Genomic DNA, 16,939 nt, shown 5'->3' with positions numbered 1-16,939 from the left:
CTCCTTCCGACAGTTGCCTGTTCCTATCCTTTGCTCATTATTATGTTGGATTATTTTTTTATTCAAAGAAGCTCTTTATATATTTTGGATACGGTATAACAAATGTGGGGTTTGAAGTTTAATATTTTAACACAGAAAAATGTACTGATATTTGAAACAGCTTATTAAGATAGATCTCACGTCCACAGACTGTATGACTCACTGGTTCAGTGTATTTACAGAGCTGTGCAACTACCACAACCACTTAGGAGCTATTTTCTTTTATGACTTGTACTTTTTGCATCTTTCTCATCTCAAATTCAAAGGCTATCTACCATTTCATTATAAAAGTTTCATGCTTGCAGTTAACCCAGTTAAAATTTATTTTATTGAGATTTATTCTTTTTTCATATTTATAGTTAATCATCTTATCATTATTTACTAAACAGTCTGTCTTCCATTAACTTTTTTTTTTTTTTTGGATTATGTGTTACAGAAAAATTAGGTTCAGGCATAATAGACCTCTCTGCCTGTGATCTCAGAGAGCAGGTGACAGTCTCGAGCACATACACTGTTAGCTTTCACCCTGCATTCTGACCTGCACCAGCCCTAGCCAGATGAGCTTTGTTTTTAACTCTAATTGAGACCTGATTTCTTTTTTTTTTTTAGAGTGGTATATGGAGAAAATGTTTATTGCAAACCATGACTACAGTTAACTGTAACATCTTCATATTCTTTCACCAACAGTAACAAATGTGCCACAGCAATCCTAGGGGTCAACAATGGGGGCATATAAGGGGAATGGGGTGTTTTGGATTTTTTTCTTTTTTTCTTTTTTTGGAGTAATGAAAATGTTTTAAAATTGATTGCAGAAATGAATGCACAACTATGTGATGATACTGTGAGCCACTGATTGTACACTTCGGATGGATTATGTGGTGTGTGACTATATTGCAATAAAATTGCATTAAAATCCATTAACTTTTAATTCTCCTGTTATCAAATACTGGATTTTTCACAAATGCTGTGTGCTCTACAGTCTATTCCATTGTCTGTCCTTCTGCCCCCACATTGTTACAGTTAACTTTATAGTACGTCTTTATATCTGATAGTGAGGGCGAATCTCTCCTACCTCCTTCTTCAAAATTGTATAGGCTTATTCTCGGTTATTTGCTCTTTCATATTAATTAAAATATCCGTATCTTAGGTTCTAGCAATCCTGAAAGGGCTTTAAACAAAGCAAAGAAAAACACTGGAATTGTACTGCATTTACACACCCAAAACAATGTATATATTTTCTTGTATTTTCCATGTATATAATTACATTACTATAAAATAAGTTCTTCTTATATTTCTTTTTCCTTTAAAATAATATTTTTGTCTTGCACTGTCTAGTACCTTTAGAACTGTGCTGGGCAGAAGCAGTGATAAAGGGGGTCCTTACCTGTTTCCTGACTGTAATGAGACTGTTTCTAATGCCTCACCATCGGAGTGAGTGCGATGTTTACTATGGATTTTTACTGGGTACTCTGGCAGGCACAATCCCTTCTAGTACTGCCAGGAGGTGTAGCATCACTTTATACTGGTGTTTGTCGGTGCATTTTCCGCCTCTTGAACGTGCTAAGATGACCGCGTGTTTTCTGTCCTCATGGGAATCCTCACCTAGGCCCCTCTGGTCATGCACCCTCCACGGCTGCCTCGGCTCACCCGCGAGTGGGACCTCCAGGGAGGCCCCTGCCCTGCCCTGCCCCTCCAGGCTGGCACCTAAAGGTAAGGCCAGTGTGGTGGTGGGAGGCAGCCACGGGGACTCCCTGGGCTCGCTGAGGCCCTACCTGGCACCCATGCTCCCTTGTCCTCGGGCCAGTGCCACCTGGTACATGTGGGGACCCCGACACCCCACAAACCAGATGCCACCTGGGCTTCTGTCCCAGAGAACCTGCACCACGACCACCTGTGTACAACACGCATTTTCGAATGTCACCAAAGCAGCTTCTGCCTTTGCGGGACACCTTTCCTCGGTCACAGACACGGCTAGAATGAGCTGCTAGTACCCTAAGCTTCATCTATGTATTTGCACCGAGGCTAAGGTCTCCTGTGGGCATCCCACGAGTACCAGCTGCTTGGCAGGACGCCAGGGCCATCCTCAGCTGAGCGTGCTTTCCTCCTACAGCAGCAGTTCCGTGACTAGCATGATCATATGCTTTCTGTTCTCTAGCTTAGTTTTAGTCTTGGGCCTCTTTCACCTTTCCAGAGAACCCGCCTTTGATCCATGGTGCCTTGGGCCCTGGAGATGCCCTGCTCCTGGGCTGGGCCGCAGCGTCTGTGCAGGCCTCTTCGTTTTGGAATCACATCTTCCAAGCTCAGCACATTCCCGGTGTGGCGGCTGTCTGGACACCAAGGGGCTGCCCGTGGCACATGCCAGAGCACACTCTCGTCATCACCTGCCCCTCTTGTGGGCTTCAGGAGCAGGACGAAGCAACAACATCGAGCACACGCTCAGGAAAGCATAGGGTAAATTACATCCTTGCTTAGTGTTTGTAGGACAACATAGCAGAATACGCAGCTGCTATGTTTCCTGGTCATTTCTTCCCACCAGCTCCCCTTTCCCACCAGGAGGTGGAGACAGGGTGCAGTTTAAACTTCTCTTTTCTTCCACTGTTATAAAAAAGTTCTGTAAAGAGTAAGCAAATAACCCTGGTAACTTAGAACTTTTAACCTTTGGAAATATATGGACTTGCAGGTTCTATTATTTAATATAATTATTGGAAACATCATCTAAGAGTGACTAGAGATCAGCAATATTGATACCTATACATATGAAATGAATAAAACTTATCTTACTATAACAAAGCAATGTAAATCTGGCTAGAAGTTACAAATATGTGCTATGGGATCTCCAAAAATGAGTTCATTGTGATTACTGGAATATATTTTAAGGGCAAATGAAAAATAAAAGAAAGAAATTAGTATGCCCCGGAACACACAGTATTCCCAGAAAGAAGTCCCATTGGAGGCATGAAGACACATAACTTTGCAAGGCAGGATTCACGTGGCCGCCATGATGCCCCAGCAGCGGCAGAGGGACTGGGCAGGATGACAACACCCGAGGCCGAGGCTGGAGCCGCACACTGGTGGGCGCAGAACTGGGCAGAAAACGGGTTTCTGACCTTTCATTGACTTTATCGTCTGTCTTTAAAAAGGTGACTCTCCCATAAAAAGCGCAGTTATGGCTTCTGCCCATAAGAAAACACTGTCCACTCCCTACCGGTTTACTTAGAACGGAACAACTCAAAACGATGGCAGGCCATGTGGAAGTGGGATAATTTTGAGAAGGAAACGGTTCTTGGCGAGTTCCTGGGTCCAAGTCCCCAGGGGTGACCCCCCGGCGGACAGCCCAGCTGGGGCCATCCCCAGGGGAGCTGGGCGGGAGGGGACGCGAGCTCCTCCCGGGTGCTGTGGGGCCGGCCACATGGGGGTCCCCAAGCGGGGCACCCCAGTCTGAGTGGGTCTGACCGAGAGAACAAAATGGGGCCAATCGAGGTCCTTGTGAGAGGCCTTACCCACAGAGACAGTTCACGCCAAGTCCAGCACCCGGCTTTGGACAGCAACTCATAAACCACCACCCTTTCATCGGCGCACCCCCCCGAAAGCCATATTTTCAATGCCTGTGGAAGGAAGGAATTGAGAAACGATGTTGGAAGCTGAGGTCGCACTTACTAGTCAGATGTCTTGTGCCGGGGCAGGCTGTGCCAACTCTGGACCTCTGTGGCTTGGCAGCCACGAGGTTCCACTCTGCCTTCCCCCTTCCTGGGGCCAGAGGCGGCAGCCCACTCTGGAATGGTGTGTGCACTCCGCCAAAACCTCACATAGCTGTGGGTGGAGCCAGCTGGGAGGCTGGAGGGATTTTTTTTCAAAAGTCTGCAGGCCAAACACACAGGGCTTCCAAGGAGTGAAAAGTAATACCTTGGGGGTTAGCAGATTTCCACCGTTTGTAGGGCCAAAGGTGCAGCTTTGAAAACTTGGGGTGTGATTAAGTACCACAGAGGAGGGGGATCTGGGGGGGCCTCTGGGTGTCCGCTTCCCCTTGCTACCTTCACGGCGAGCCCGAGGCAGCAGCTCCCCAGTCACCCAGGTAGCTCCCCAGTGACCCCAGGTAGCTCCCCAGTGACTCTAAGCAGCTCCCAGTGACCCCAGGCAGCTCCCCAGTGACCCCAAGCAGCTCCCCAGTGACCCCGAGTAGCTCCCTGGTCATCCTGGTCAGCTCCCCAGTGACCCCGAGCAGCTCCCCAGTGACCCCGAGTAGCTCCCTGGTCATCCTGGTCAGCTCCCCAGTGACCCCAAGCAGCTCCCCAGTGATCCCGAGTAGCTCCCTGGTCATCCTGGTCAGCTCCCCAGTGACCCCGAGCATTCCCCGGTCACCCCGGGCAGCTTCCCAGCTCCCGGGCTCACACCAGGATGTGGAAACCGAGGAAACACTGCTGGCTGGGAGTTAATCAATGCACAGCAAATCACGTTCAATGTCACTTTAAAAGGGTAAATGTTAATTATGAGGCGGTCTTAGGCCTCTTTGGGAAACTGATAAAAGCTATTTACACAAACCCCTGCCCCCTGTAAAATGCCCACGTGTAACATGCTTCCCTGCCATGTGAGAATCCGTGGGCCCTGACATGCCTGTGGCCCCAGGTTACGACTTAAGAATCTCGGTTTGAAGGGCCAGGGCTGCTCTAGGTCAGGGACCAGACTGAATGTGTTTCTAGTAAAGAAGGCGTGTGACCATCGGGAGGGGGTTTACCACAGCCGTGGACAGGGCAGAAGGCACCGCGAGGCTCAGGACGCCCACCCGGGGCTGTCCAGGAGAGTCCAGCACCGGGGGCCCCAACGCCCTGCTCCTGCCTGCCTATGCCTAGGAGGTGGAACAGTTTGACAGTTCCTAACAGACCCCTCCACTCAGACTCCACACACACTCAATGACCACCTGCCCACGACTGGCCTCTCAGGCTAAGCCTCCCAGAGCTGACTGCATGGGATGCACCACAGTGACCAGGCCGCCCTGTCCAGGCCACGGTGACCAGGTCATCCTGTCCAGGCCAGTACACAGCAGTCCTGCCCTCACTGTGGACAAACAAACGGCGTGCTGGTTCACGCATCAGCCTCAGAGGCTGGTGGGCCCCAGGGAGCCAGCTCCATCGCCAGAGTGCTGGGAACCAGAAGTCCAAGGCCCCATGCTGAGGCCAGACACCACAACTTCGAGCTGGCCTCTCCCAGCAGCGCAGGGCTGGCCACGCGCCCCTCCACGGGAACTCAGCGCACTCACCTTTTACAGGACACAGGATTGTCACATTTGCTTGTAGCGCTGCCTCCACGACGCCTCCAACCACGACAGACAGATGACTCTGCTCTAGTTTGGTGATGTTTCTTTCAACAGACAAGATGACAGGTGCCTCTTAATTAAAGGGAGCAGGAGACGAGGTTAGGTCAGGCTTCCCCTTTGGTGAACGCTGCATTAGGTGAACTCCCCTGAGCTGCTGAGAGCAAAACCCAGGTCCTCTCCGTGTCATCCACGGCACCCAACACGGGGACCTGCAGAGGCCGGCTGGATGGACAGACGGATGGACGGATGGATGGAGATGTACACAGATATACCCAGAGGTACAGTGCAACCACCGTATGTGGATGACGAAAATAGTTTGGTTTTGTAACCAAAATTGAGGACAAATTCCTCTTTGATAATTTGAAAAACAAGGAACTGAGAAGTTCAGAAGGAACCTAGGAGGCCAGGCAGGGCAGGAACCGAGAGGCTCAGTGCAGCCTCGGCAAAGGGCAGCCAGGTCACCTGGCGCCTTTTCTGGAAGGAAGACCGTGAGGCCCTGGGGGAGGGGCTGACGGAGCAGAGGGCCCTGATCTGGTCTCCTGGCTCTGGAAGGAGATATCCTGGTTACAGAAGCCTCGGGGGCCCTCACAGCAGGAAAAGAACATTAATACAAGGTCATTTCTAATTAAAACATTTACCAAGTGCCCACGCTGTGCTCCTCACTGGAGTTACAAGAGGAGAGGACCCGCGTCTAGATAACCACAAAACCTGCTGACGGACAGGGAGGCAAAGCAGGTATTTCAGTACTGCTGGGTACCTCCAGCAGCCTTTCTCAGCCCTGTGCAAGGAACCAGAACAGGCTGACATGGGCACCAGAACAGGCCGCGAGCTCTGAGCCTGCTCACAGCTCTACTGACGAAGGATCTCAGGGTAGGAGGCCAGACTCCAGTCTAGCCTCTGTTAACAAGAGGGATTAGTCTTTGGGCAAAATTTTCCCTTTCTGGGCTTCAGTTCTCATCGCAGTCAAAGGAAAGACTGAACAAGAAGGTCTCTTAGGTTCCTTTCCACTGCCCTCCTTTAAGCCGGTGTGCGGTGCAGGCAGGCCCTTCCTTATCTGATGTAAATGCATTCAGTTGCAATTGGAAACTCACTCACTAAAAGAACATCAACTGTGAAGAGGTCAACTGAAAATTCCTTCTCTCTCTCTACACTGCAGAAACTCTCAAGGGAGAAAATATCTCAAGTGCCCAAGTGATGAGACTGTCCAAGGCTATTGCAAGTAGACAGTAACTGCCTGTAACAGAAATTCAAAGTCAGCATTTTATTAACGTAAAAGCATAAAACTTGCATGGAAAAAATCATAATAAAAACAAGGCCATAAGGAGCCAAGAACCCACTCAAGGAATTTATTTCCCTGAAATTTGAAGACCTGTTCTTAGATTAATCCATACTAACCCACTCAGGATACACACTGAATGCCTTCTCTGTCCCAGGTCTCAGCTGGACCATTGGAACAGTATGCTGGGAGAACACGGATTCACACCCTCACAGAAGGCACAGGCTGGTGTGCACACGGCCACGCAGGGCCAATGTGGACAGAGGAAGTGCCCGCTGCCGGGCTCACTCACGCCTGCGGGTCAGAACGGGCTTTCTGGGGAGGTCACTGAAAGGGCGTCCCTCCCGCCGGCACCATCACAACGATGGGTGACCCTCCTCCCCTCAGTGCATGAACTCCGAGGAGAAGAGGCCACGCTTCTTCACCCGGATTTTCTCAATTCCTAAGCCTTGTTACTGCAGAAGGAATCAACGAACAATGATTCCTCGCTGTGCTGGTAACCGCATATCCTGGGAAGAGAATTAGCAAAGGTCATGTTCGGGAGAACAGCGTTCCAGTCCTTCCTGGACTGCCTGGGGGCAGGCGGTGGAAAGCCATCCTGAGACCTAAAAGGCGGGAACCCTTTGGCTGGGGGAGGGATTTGTTGTCCTCTGGGCCCGGAGGACCTGGCACCAATGGGGTCTACCTGGAACCTGGACTGTGCTGGGACGGGCTTAAAAGCTGCCAGGTGGGGATGAGGCTGAGGGCTCTTATTTCCCCAGGAATCCCACAGCCTTGGGCCTGCGGCTTTGTGACAGGCAGCTGATGCTCAGCGGTAGTGCCGCAGGAGAGAGCAACCAGTAGTGGCAGGACACTGGTGAACACAGCCTGCAGGCCCTGCCCTGGGCAGCAGCCAGGAGAGGTACAGTTTTCAAACCACACAGATTCCAGGACCTTCTAAGATCAACTGGTCCAACCTCAGTCTACGAGTGAAGAGCCGACCACAAAACCCAGCATGTGGTTGACGAATGCTGGATTCCAATCCTTGATAGTGCCCTCTCTTTGCCTTAGTCCACAGATACCAGAAAATAAAGGGAGGGGAGGGACGGTACTCTTGTTTAATTTGTAATCTCAGAATATGAGCTTGCTACAGGGAAGCATTACCTATAACTTTACCATCTGAGAAAGCTCCTTTCTAATAAAAACACCTCACAATATTGCAATGGTATTGTTCACCTCCTGCTTCATATACACTAAATTGCACCTTCTTGACAGTGTTTCTGAGGATTAGCACGGACGCCATGGAGAGGAACAGCCCAACAATTAAAGGACAATTATCCTCTTTCCTTGGCTGGTGGAACTTCAACCGTGGAAGCCCACAGTGTCGGCACTACCGATTAAACCCTGTCCCTCGATTCCCAGCGAGCAAGCTCCAGAGCAGGCCTTCTCAGTCCTGCAGCATCAGCATGACCTGGGGACGGCAAAATGAGAATTCTCAGCCTCCATTCCAAACCTCCCGAGTCAGTCTTTCAGGGTGGGCGCAGCAGCCTGTGTCTCAGCTCAGGGTGGGCGCAGCAGCCTGTGTCTCAGCAAGCCCTCCACTCTGAAGCTTGAGGAATGCTGCTTCAGAGTTTAATGTGAAAAAACATCCCCCCGAAATGCAAATAGTGTGTGATCTCACTGATGAAATACTCATAATATGTAAATTCATAACAGGCCAACTGAAGTGCGGGATATGAGGTGGGCTGGGAAAGGAGGTGATCGGTGTGCAGCTTCTGTGTGAGCTGACGGAAAAGTTCTGGGAGGGATGGTGGTGAAAGGGGCCCAGCCTGTGAATGTAATTAATCCCACTGCTTTATATATCTGAAAGTAGACAAAATGGGAAATTTTAGGTTGTATATATGTCATCAGAATAAAAATTTCTAACAAAAACCTTATAGAACTGTAGAACATAAAGAGTGAGCCCTAATGTAAGCTATGAACTATTAGTAGTATAATTATAATAGTACTGCTTCATCAATTACACAAAAGTACCACATTAATGCAAAATTTTAATAAAAGGGAATGCTGTGTATGTGTGTGGGGTATATGGAAACTGTATTTTCTGTAAACCTACAACTGTGCTAGTAAAAAAAGACAGTTTCTAGTTTTTGAAAACGGGCATTACCTGCATACAGCACAGAGGAGCTTTCCACGTCGGAGCCGAGACGGTTCGTTACAGAGCACCCGTATGTTCCTTGTTCTCTCCTTGTGGGGTTCTGTATCTGCATTTTCCCCATTCCATCCAAAATTATTCTGGAGAAGAGTCAGAAACAGAATGCATTTATAACATCTCAGCTGCTCCAGACCCTCAACGACTCAGAGGCGGCAGTGCCACCAGAAATGCTGGGGGCAGGGCCCTAAGATGGCCTTATCAAGTGACCGGCCCTAAGATGGCCTTGTCAAATGATCCGTGCTAAGATGGGCTTGTCAAGTGACCCGCCTGGAGGCAGAAAACTGCACAGGCCCCGCGGGGGAGGTGTCTCTTCTCTCGACTTCGATTTGTAGACTCACTCGAGCTGCATGGCTCCTGGACACATCCCATCTCATTTTGCATGTGGAGGAGCTTTTCTGGGTGCTTGGTCTACCACATGTTTAAAAAGGACAAACTAGCGAGCCTACTGCTGGCTGTAACACCCTCGTGTTCTGCCCCCCAGGTTCATGGGTGCTGGCTAAGCTTGGGTGAAACTGCCTGAGCCCCACGCGGCTCCCAGCTGCCGCCATTCAGAAACCTGCACAGAAACACCGAGAATCAAGTGTTCCTAACAGATCAGTCATTACTCAGAGAGGTGGGAAAGCATGAGTGCTCTCTTTTGTTATTATTCTTTTCTTCATGATTTGAGACTGCTTCTGAATAATTTGGATTGGGGGGTCCATCTACTCCTTTTCTCAGCCCCATCCCACTTTCCAGGTCTTGTCTGCACCGACCACTGTGACCCTAAACACTTACTTCTAGCACCGAGCCAGGCCCCCGCTCATCTGCCGCTTCTCTCGCTCACCCTACGCTCAGTCACAGTGAATGTCTCACAGCTTCCAGAGCATTCCATGATCTCCCGTCGTCCCACAGTTTTGCATAGGTGGTTCGCTTTATTGGAACGCCCTCCCCCCTCCTGGCGAACTCCGCCTTACCCCCCAGCTCCAGATTAAATGTAATTCCCCCAGTAAAACTTCCCCAGTTCTCCTCCGGGCTCCTGCCACCCCCTGGCCTCCCTCCGCTCTGGCTCTCACGTTTATTTGATGAAATATCTATTTCTTCTGCCTAGTTTATGGCTCTTTTCTAAAGCATGTAGCTCATCTTATTCACGCTTTTCTTTCTTAGTGCTTGGGAGTGACTTCTGGAGAGCAAGTTCCCTAAAATCATTGATGAATGTGTGGCTAGCACAGGGCAAGAGCAGACAGTGAGTGTTGAGGACACACGCCCCCACTGCACACCTCCAGCTTTACATGGGGGGAAGCGAAAACCTGCGACGTGCCCACAACAACCCGACCACGGCCACTGCCCCACCCAGGATGGCGGCTGGTTAAACACCTAAGTACAGCTGGTAACTTACAAGAAAAGCAAACACTCAACTGCTTTCTTACATCATTTAAACGTGGGCTTGAATGATATGTCATTCTCAGATAGTTCTTTTTCCTGCAGGTCTCTGCTCGGGAGCCTGATGCCCGGCCCTGAGGGGGACCTGCTGTGCACCCAGGGGCCTCGTGTACCCCAGCTGGGGCCACCCGGGCTAGACAATCAGCTCCTGGGTGGGTCTGCGTCGGCTGCCGCTGCATGTCTGTGTTCTTAACCTCAAGGAGTAACAAGTGCCCCCCGTGGGACCCCCCAAGTCCACCAGGCCTGCCCTTCCTGGCAGCAGCTCTCACTCAGCTGACAGCCAAGCCTGCGGGGTTTGCTCTCACTGGACAGAGGTTATCAGAAAAATAATTCCATTTCTCAACTACTTCGATGGAAAAGATTTGTGAGATTCAGAAAAATATACTTAAAGGTGAGAACCTTTTTGACATAAAGTTGAACCAATTAATGGGTAAGTTTCAGAGAAAAATGGAAATAAAAATGGATTTTATTCAATTAAAAACTGAAATTAAGATCTCTTATTTGCCATACAGAATCATTTCTATTTAAAATTACTGATACTTAGCTGATGCTGAAGCACGAATGGGTGAAATGTATTGTGCCAGAACCTTCTAAGATGAGCTCCAGGGGTTTCAGCCTTAGAAACTAATTCCATTTGATCAAGTCAAACTACTTAAATTTAGCACAATTAAATTATATTTAACTATTTAATAATTTGTTAATTAATAAAAATGTAACAATATCTATTTGAACAGCCCATGTTCCATTCTCTCACTCCCACACTTCGCTGGCCATTGGTGAACCCATCGACTCTCTCAGCCTCTGAGTCCTTATAAAGTATAAAACGGAACTGCTGAGCCTGGGGGCTCGTGGGCTTCACCAAGAAACTTTCAGGGGGTCTGGGAGGCAGAAACGGTTTTCATAAAAATACTGAGACAGTAGAAGCCTTTTTCACTGTGTGGACATTTCCACTGACGGTGCAAAAGCAGAGGGGGCAAAAATGGACCAGGGCAGAGACACTCAACCGCCCCAATATCCACGGTATTCTTCTCCATTTCACACTTGCAGTAAAAACAAAAACGGCAACTTCACTTAAACATGCCCTTAGCAAAGCAGGAAAAATTATTAGTTTTCTAAAATCTCAACGTGAGTACATGTTTTTAATATTCTGTATAACAAAATGGAGAGAACATAAAAAGCATTTCTGCAGCATGCCAATGTATGCTGGCATACCTGTTTCAGATGCTAGCTGAAATAGCTACTTTTTCATAGAAAATCATTTTTACTTGAAAAAATGACTGACAGCAAGCTATAATTCAGACTTGGGTGTTTTGAAGAAGTTTTTGTTTGCTTTGCTTTGCTTTTAATGAACAAAGTGAGCTAACCAATTCAAGAAAACAACTGACAGGATTTGTTGCCAATCATAAAATTTGATTTAATTTTTGTTTGATTTTTGTTTGTTTTTGGCATGGGCAGGCTCCAGGAATCGAACCCAGGTCTCTGGCATGGCAGGCAAGAACTCTGCCACTGAGCCAAAGTAGCACCGCCCACCAATCACACAAAATCATAATTTTGGAAAACTCAGATGCACCACTGTGAACTCAACAGCATCCCAGAATTTAAAGATTTTTCTGATGAGATGAGCAGGGATATGAGAGAACGTGCTTTGTGTTGTTGTTTCTTTCTTTTTTTTACTATTATATGGTGAAATGTGCCAGTATTTGGAAGATCTGCATAACTCTTCTAAATGACCAGTGCATGATGCAACAAAACCATGCATGCATGAAGGATGCATTCTCAGTGCACAGCAGGCCAGCGGACTGTAATCTACCAAATGTCGTCGGTGCTTTCACACTCCACATCGTAACCAACAGTTAAAAAACTACCACTTGCTGAGCTTTAGTGTGGTTTCAGAGAAGAATGTCTACAATTATGTGAAGAGACTACTAAAATATTCTTTCTTTTTCCAACAAGCATATCTGTGTAAGATCAAATTTTTTTCATATATGCTATTAATTCTAAGTGTATTAATAAATAAAAATTTTAAAGTTTTCTTGGCTTTAACGTCGGACACGGTAAATGTATATTTGTAACTAATGTAAACAAAAGCTCTTCAGACTCCTCACTCACTTTTAACAGTACAGAGGAGTCTAAAACTAGGTTTGAAAACCATTAAGCTAGACGACGGTTATAGTTCACTCCACTTAAACTTCAATGCACTCTGGTGTTCACATCTCAGGATAAAAACATCCAAAATTAGTTTTGTTCTACCTTTTCATTCCAATACATAGGCCCAATAATTTATCATTAAAAACTGAATGTTAGCTATCTTTCTCTGCTTTGCACTTTAGGTTCAATGTACAAAGGAGATGATACAAATAAAACTCTCATTTCTGAAGTATCTTATGGTCTGTAGAACAATTTCATATACGTGTCCTGTTTGTGTCTCAACAATCCCTAGACGCAGATAAGGGGCAGCTTGGGCTCTTAAATACAAATAAAAAGACAGCAAAGTGTCTACGGTCATTTGTGTACAAATCGTAAGATTTGGAGACAGCCGACAATGCAAAAGTGAATTAATTTCTCTGCTTTCCTTTACCATTTTATGTGAGCTTAATAGTCTTATCACTAAGGGAAGTGTCTGTGTGATAGTCACCCGTCACGGCTGGGGTTGAGGACATCTGGTCCCTGGTACTGACCGGTCACGACTTAGCCATGTGATGCAGTTTCCCAGTGACATTCTCAGAGGACCGGTAACCTTTGCCCCGCCAGATTCACAGGGCTGATGTGAGATTCTATGGTATGCATCTCCATATCTGGACACGCTGTAAACTCTGACTTGCAGTTCATACATAATGTAGGGTTTCTACTAATATGCTTACTTTTTAATTTTTTTTGTTTTGCATGGGCAGGCACCGGGAATGGAACCCAAGTCTACGGCATGGCAGGCGAGAACGCTGCCTGCTGAGCCACTGTGCTTGCTTTTTAAAATGGCATTAAATTAATTTATTTTGAACATTAATTGCTCAGCAAAAGGTGACTTTATATGTTTAAACTTATCTTTACTGTATCCAGTTTCTGCACCACACTTTATGATAGTGGCTGGGATAATATGACAGTTTAATTTTTAAAATTCCAATGCATAGATGAAAAACACATCCTAACAGTTCACAGTTTCCTAAATAATCCTGTTGGAAGCATATTCTCAGCAGAAAGAATTCAAAAATATTTTCAGGAAAACTGGAATAGCTATTAAGAAGTTATTAGGAAAACGAGTCCTGGGCTCTTATTCCACTTACTTGGCTGAGGGTTCTAACGGTGTCCCGTCTTTGGTCCATGTATAGGTCACCTCGCCGGGGGCAGCAAGGTCACACGATATAGTGATGACTCTGGTCCTTCTGGTAATGTAGACTGTATTTCCAATCCTTGAATTTATTGTTCTATTAAATGAAACTAAGGCGGGTTGGCTCTGCCTCGCGAGGACAGGTCCCTTGGGCTTGAACCTCAGCTTGCCTGAGTCCTTGCCGACCGCGCTTCGGGGGCCATCTCCCGTTTCCCCGCCTCGGGGGGCTGCGGGGGGCTCCTTCCCCGGGCGGCCTCGGTGCCACGTGGGCGCAGGCAGGGCCTCGGCCAGCTCAGCCACCAGCTGCGAGATGACCCGGGACGCGAGGCCGTCGCGGGCGTCTGCAGTCTCCCGGGGCGGGCTCACGTTCCTCGTCCGCTCTTCCGACTGGGGGGGACCCGTGCTCTGGGCTCCCTGCCCGGCCGCGGCTTCCAGCGGCTGCGTCCTCAGCGCCCCGGGACGGGGGCTGCCACCGCGCCCCGGCCGCGCTCGGGGGTCACCCTGCTTGTCGGCCGGCTCGCCGTCCAGACTGGGCTCCTCTTCGCCACTCCACACTCGCCGCACTTCATCCCGCGCGCCCCCCACGCCGCGGGCTTGCTTTTGGTCCACCCCGGGGGGGCCCCCCGCGTGCTCCCGGGGGGCCGGGGCGGCGACGAGCCGGTTGTCCGTCCCGATGAGCTTGAGCACGGCCGCGCCGCGCGCGGAGCCGGCCACACAGCGGTACACGCCGACGTCGGGCGCCGCCAGGCCGCGGATCCTCAGCGAGCCCGCCCTGGTGACCGCCACGCGCCGGGAGCTGTGCACACGGCGGCCGTCCTTCTCCCACCAGATCCCGGATTTCTGGAAGCGCCGCACGGGGCATTTAATCACCACCGAGGTGTTGGGCAGCAGGTAGGCCCTGGCCCCGACGGTCAGGCTGACCCGCTGCCCTTCCCGGGTCTGGATGTAGACTCGCTGCACGCTGAGGACCTGAGGCCCCCGCTGGCCGCGTCCTGCTTCTGCCTCTGGTTTTACTTCTGCAGGATGAAAGAAAGAGGGAAAAACCCAAACAGCTCAACATTTAAAACCTTTTTTCAGTAATCTTCTAAGGGTGACATATGTCAAATGTATCTCTTTCCCTCTTTAAAAGCATTTGAGAATAAAAAATCATTAGTAATGGTGCACATCCACACTCTGGGGTAAATTTCACAACCATCTATTACATCAGCAGCAATCACGCATAATAGTGAACAAACTGCATGAAGACATGAAAAGTGCTTCAAGCTCCGCTCTGGGAAGCACGAAGTTAAAAGCCTCAGCCAGCAGCGTGGTGACTGCCTGTGCCGACACCGGGGGTGCGAAGGTTAAATCAGATCATTTACACCAAATCGTGCCTCGCCAGGCCTGTGAGGACTTGGCGTGGGGTCACAGGCCAGACGGCAGAGCCGGGCAGGCAGGAAGGCAGTGCGCCCAGGAGCAGAGCCGGGCTTAGCTGGACTTGTCTCCAGCAACTCCACGTGATGGGCTCGGGGGGAGAGTAACTCTCCTCAGCTTCCCCCAGGAAAAGAGCCCCCACCCTTGGCTCGCCCATGGAAGGCCTCCGTCTATTCTGGGGTGACCACCAAATGGAGGGTGCAGGATGCAGAGGGGGGCCCAGGTCCTCTCTGGGGAAGCCCTTTTCGCGGGGCGTGGTGGAGGGCCTGGGCTCCCTGGGCCCTGCTGCAGTCACGAGGCCGAGGACCCGGAGCTTATGAGCCCACAGGACCCAGCAGGAGTCCCCTGGCCGTGCCCTTGGAAAGGACACACTGGGAGAAGACCCAAGGCTCCCTCTGCTGACCTCCTTGGCCCCTGGCGCCCGGAGCCCCCCACCCGCATGGGCTGCTCTGTGCCTGCGGAGACCCAGGTCTGCGGGGCACCCCCAGAGTCCTTTCCAGTAGCTCCCGAGCCCTTCAGGGTCGGCTGCCTGCCGGGGTGCGGAGGGGCCGGTGGTTCAGGGAAACAACAGGGTGGACTCGCAACTGCTGCAGGAGAGGTCTTTCGAGTTTGCCTGCAAATTCCATTATGGTGTGGTCAGCAGGTCAGGCCTGTTGTGCTCAGGGCTGAGCTGGGGCTCGTGGTGGCCGCTCGCTGGGCTGGCCCCCAAGTGGCGCAGCCACCTCCTTATTGGGAGACTGAGTGCCACGGAGGACGCCCCAGCCAGTAAAGGGACGGAGTGTTTCTTGCAACTGGCAACACACTTTTTTAACATACTGCCCTTCAACAACTATCCAAAGCAGAAAGAATGTATTGAGGAGTCCCTGGTAAGTTTATAGTCTATCCATTACATAAGCAAGGCTGGGACTCGAAGCGTCATCTGAGAGCAAGCCCAGTGGCCGCGTGGACACCAGCTGGGGTGAGGACGCAGGGCTCTGCAGACCACCTGCTGCACTAGGCATTACTGCGTCAGAGCTTTGATTACAGAGAGATCAGGTGGGGTCCGGGGGCCTGAGGAGCTGAGAAATAGTCACACGGTGCAGGCAACAGCTACTTCCTCACCGCTCGGGGAGTATCAGTAAGTGAGCAATGCGTGTGGACGTGCTGGTGTTACAGGCTCAACATCAGCCCGGACTCAAGGGGCTCACAAACAGTGGTTCCAAAACAATTTGCTGCACATTAGAATCATGTGCGTGTGTGTGCTTGTGTGTGAGTGTGAATATGAGTATGTGCGATTTTATGTGTGAGTGTATGTGTGTGTGACTGTGTATGTGTGTGTCAGTGTGTGTGTGCGATTGTGTGTGCGTTCAATCCCAATGTCTAGATTTCAAGTCCAGAAATTATGATCATGAAGATCAGCTGAGGCATCAGAAATTTTAAGCCTTTCCAAAGCCTCTGCAGCATGCAGGGTCTTCTGTAGGAATATGGAAGGAGAAAGTTCTCTCTGGTCTCGGTATCTGAGAGGAGTAAAACACACTCTGCGCAGGTGGCTCTTTCCTCTCAGAGGGACAGCAGCTACGCGATGTGGTACGTGGCGCTTCTCAAGCTGCCAAGATGTGAGCAAGTCTACGGCCAGCTCTGCCCCCACACGTAACCTCACGTTAACCTTTTGCTTGTTTTCCTGAACTTGACTTTCTGGTCATGTTTCATTAATGCTCGCTGGCAGCCTACCGCTTCTGTAAAGACAGGCGTACACGCATGCATGCATACACACTCACGAGTATCCGTATTTCACTGCTATGTAGAGGGATCCAGCTAGACACCTTGCCTGGCCACTAGCCTACTGGTGACGAGTCAGAGAAAAACGGGGGTGGACATGGGTGGCTTTGAAACATGCTCTTCAAAAAACAGAATATACAAGGGGTCTGAGATCAGAATTCTGAATTCACGTGACTGAGAAACTTGTGGACAGGCCACTTCAGCGTC

The 16,939-nt window shown here is 49.6% G+C and overlaps 1 protein-coding gene across 2 annotated transcripts in view; it reads right to left on the bottom strand.

Annotated features, from left to right (window-relative positions):
- Positions 1 to 16,939, bottom strand: part of ADAMTSL3 (ADAMTS like 3) — a 355,553-nt gene that overhangs the window by 21,117 nt on the left and 317,497 nt on the right. For both annotated transcript variants that reach the window (XM_077124346.1, XM_077124347.1), the window contains exons 21-23: positions 13,518 to 14,577; positions 8,773 to 8,900; positions 5,294 to 5,422 (exon numbers count right to left, since the gene is read on the bottom strand). In XM_077124346.1, the coding sequence (XP_076980461.1) occupies positions 5,294 to 5,422; positions 8,773 to 8,900; positions 13,518 to 14,577 (1,317 nt within the window). The remainder of the gene's footprint in view (positions 1 to 5,293; positions 5,423 to 8,772; positions 8,901 to 13,517; positions 14,578 to 16,939) is intronic.

The sequence above is a fragment of the Tamandua tetradactyla genome, chromosome 12 (assembly GCF_023851605.1).
Source record: "Tamandua tetradactyla isolate mTamTet1 chromosome 12, mTamTet1.pri, whole genome shotgun sequence".
In the NCBI taxonomy this organism is placed as follows: Eukaryota; Metazoa; Chordata; class Mammalia; order Pilosa; family Myrmecophagidae; genus Tamandua; species Tamandua tetradactyla.
This window is presented reverse-complemented; position numbering and strand designations above follow the sequence as displayed.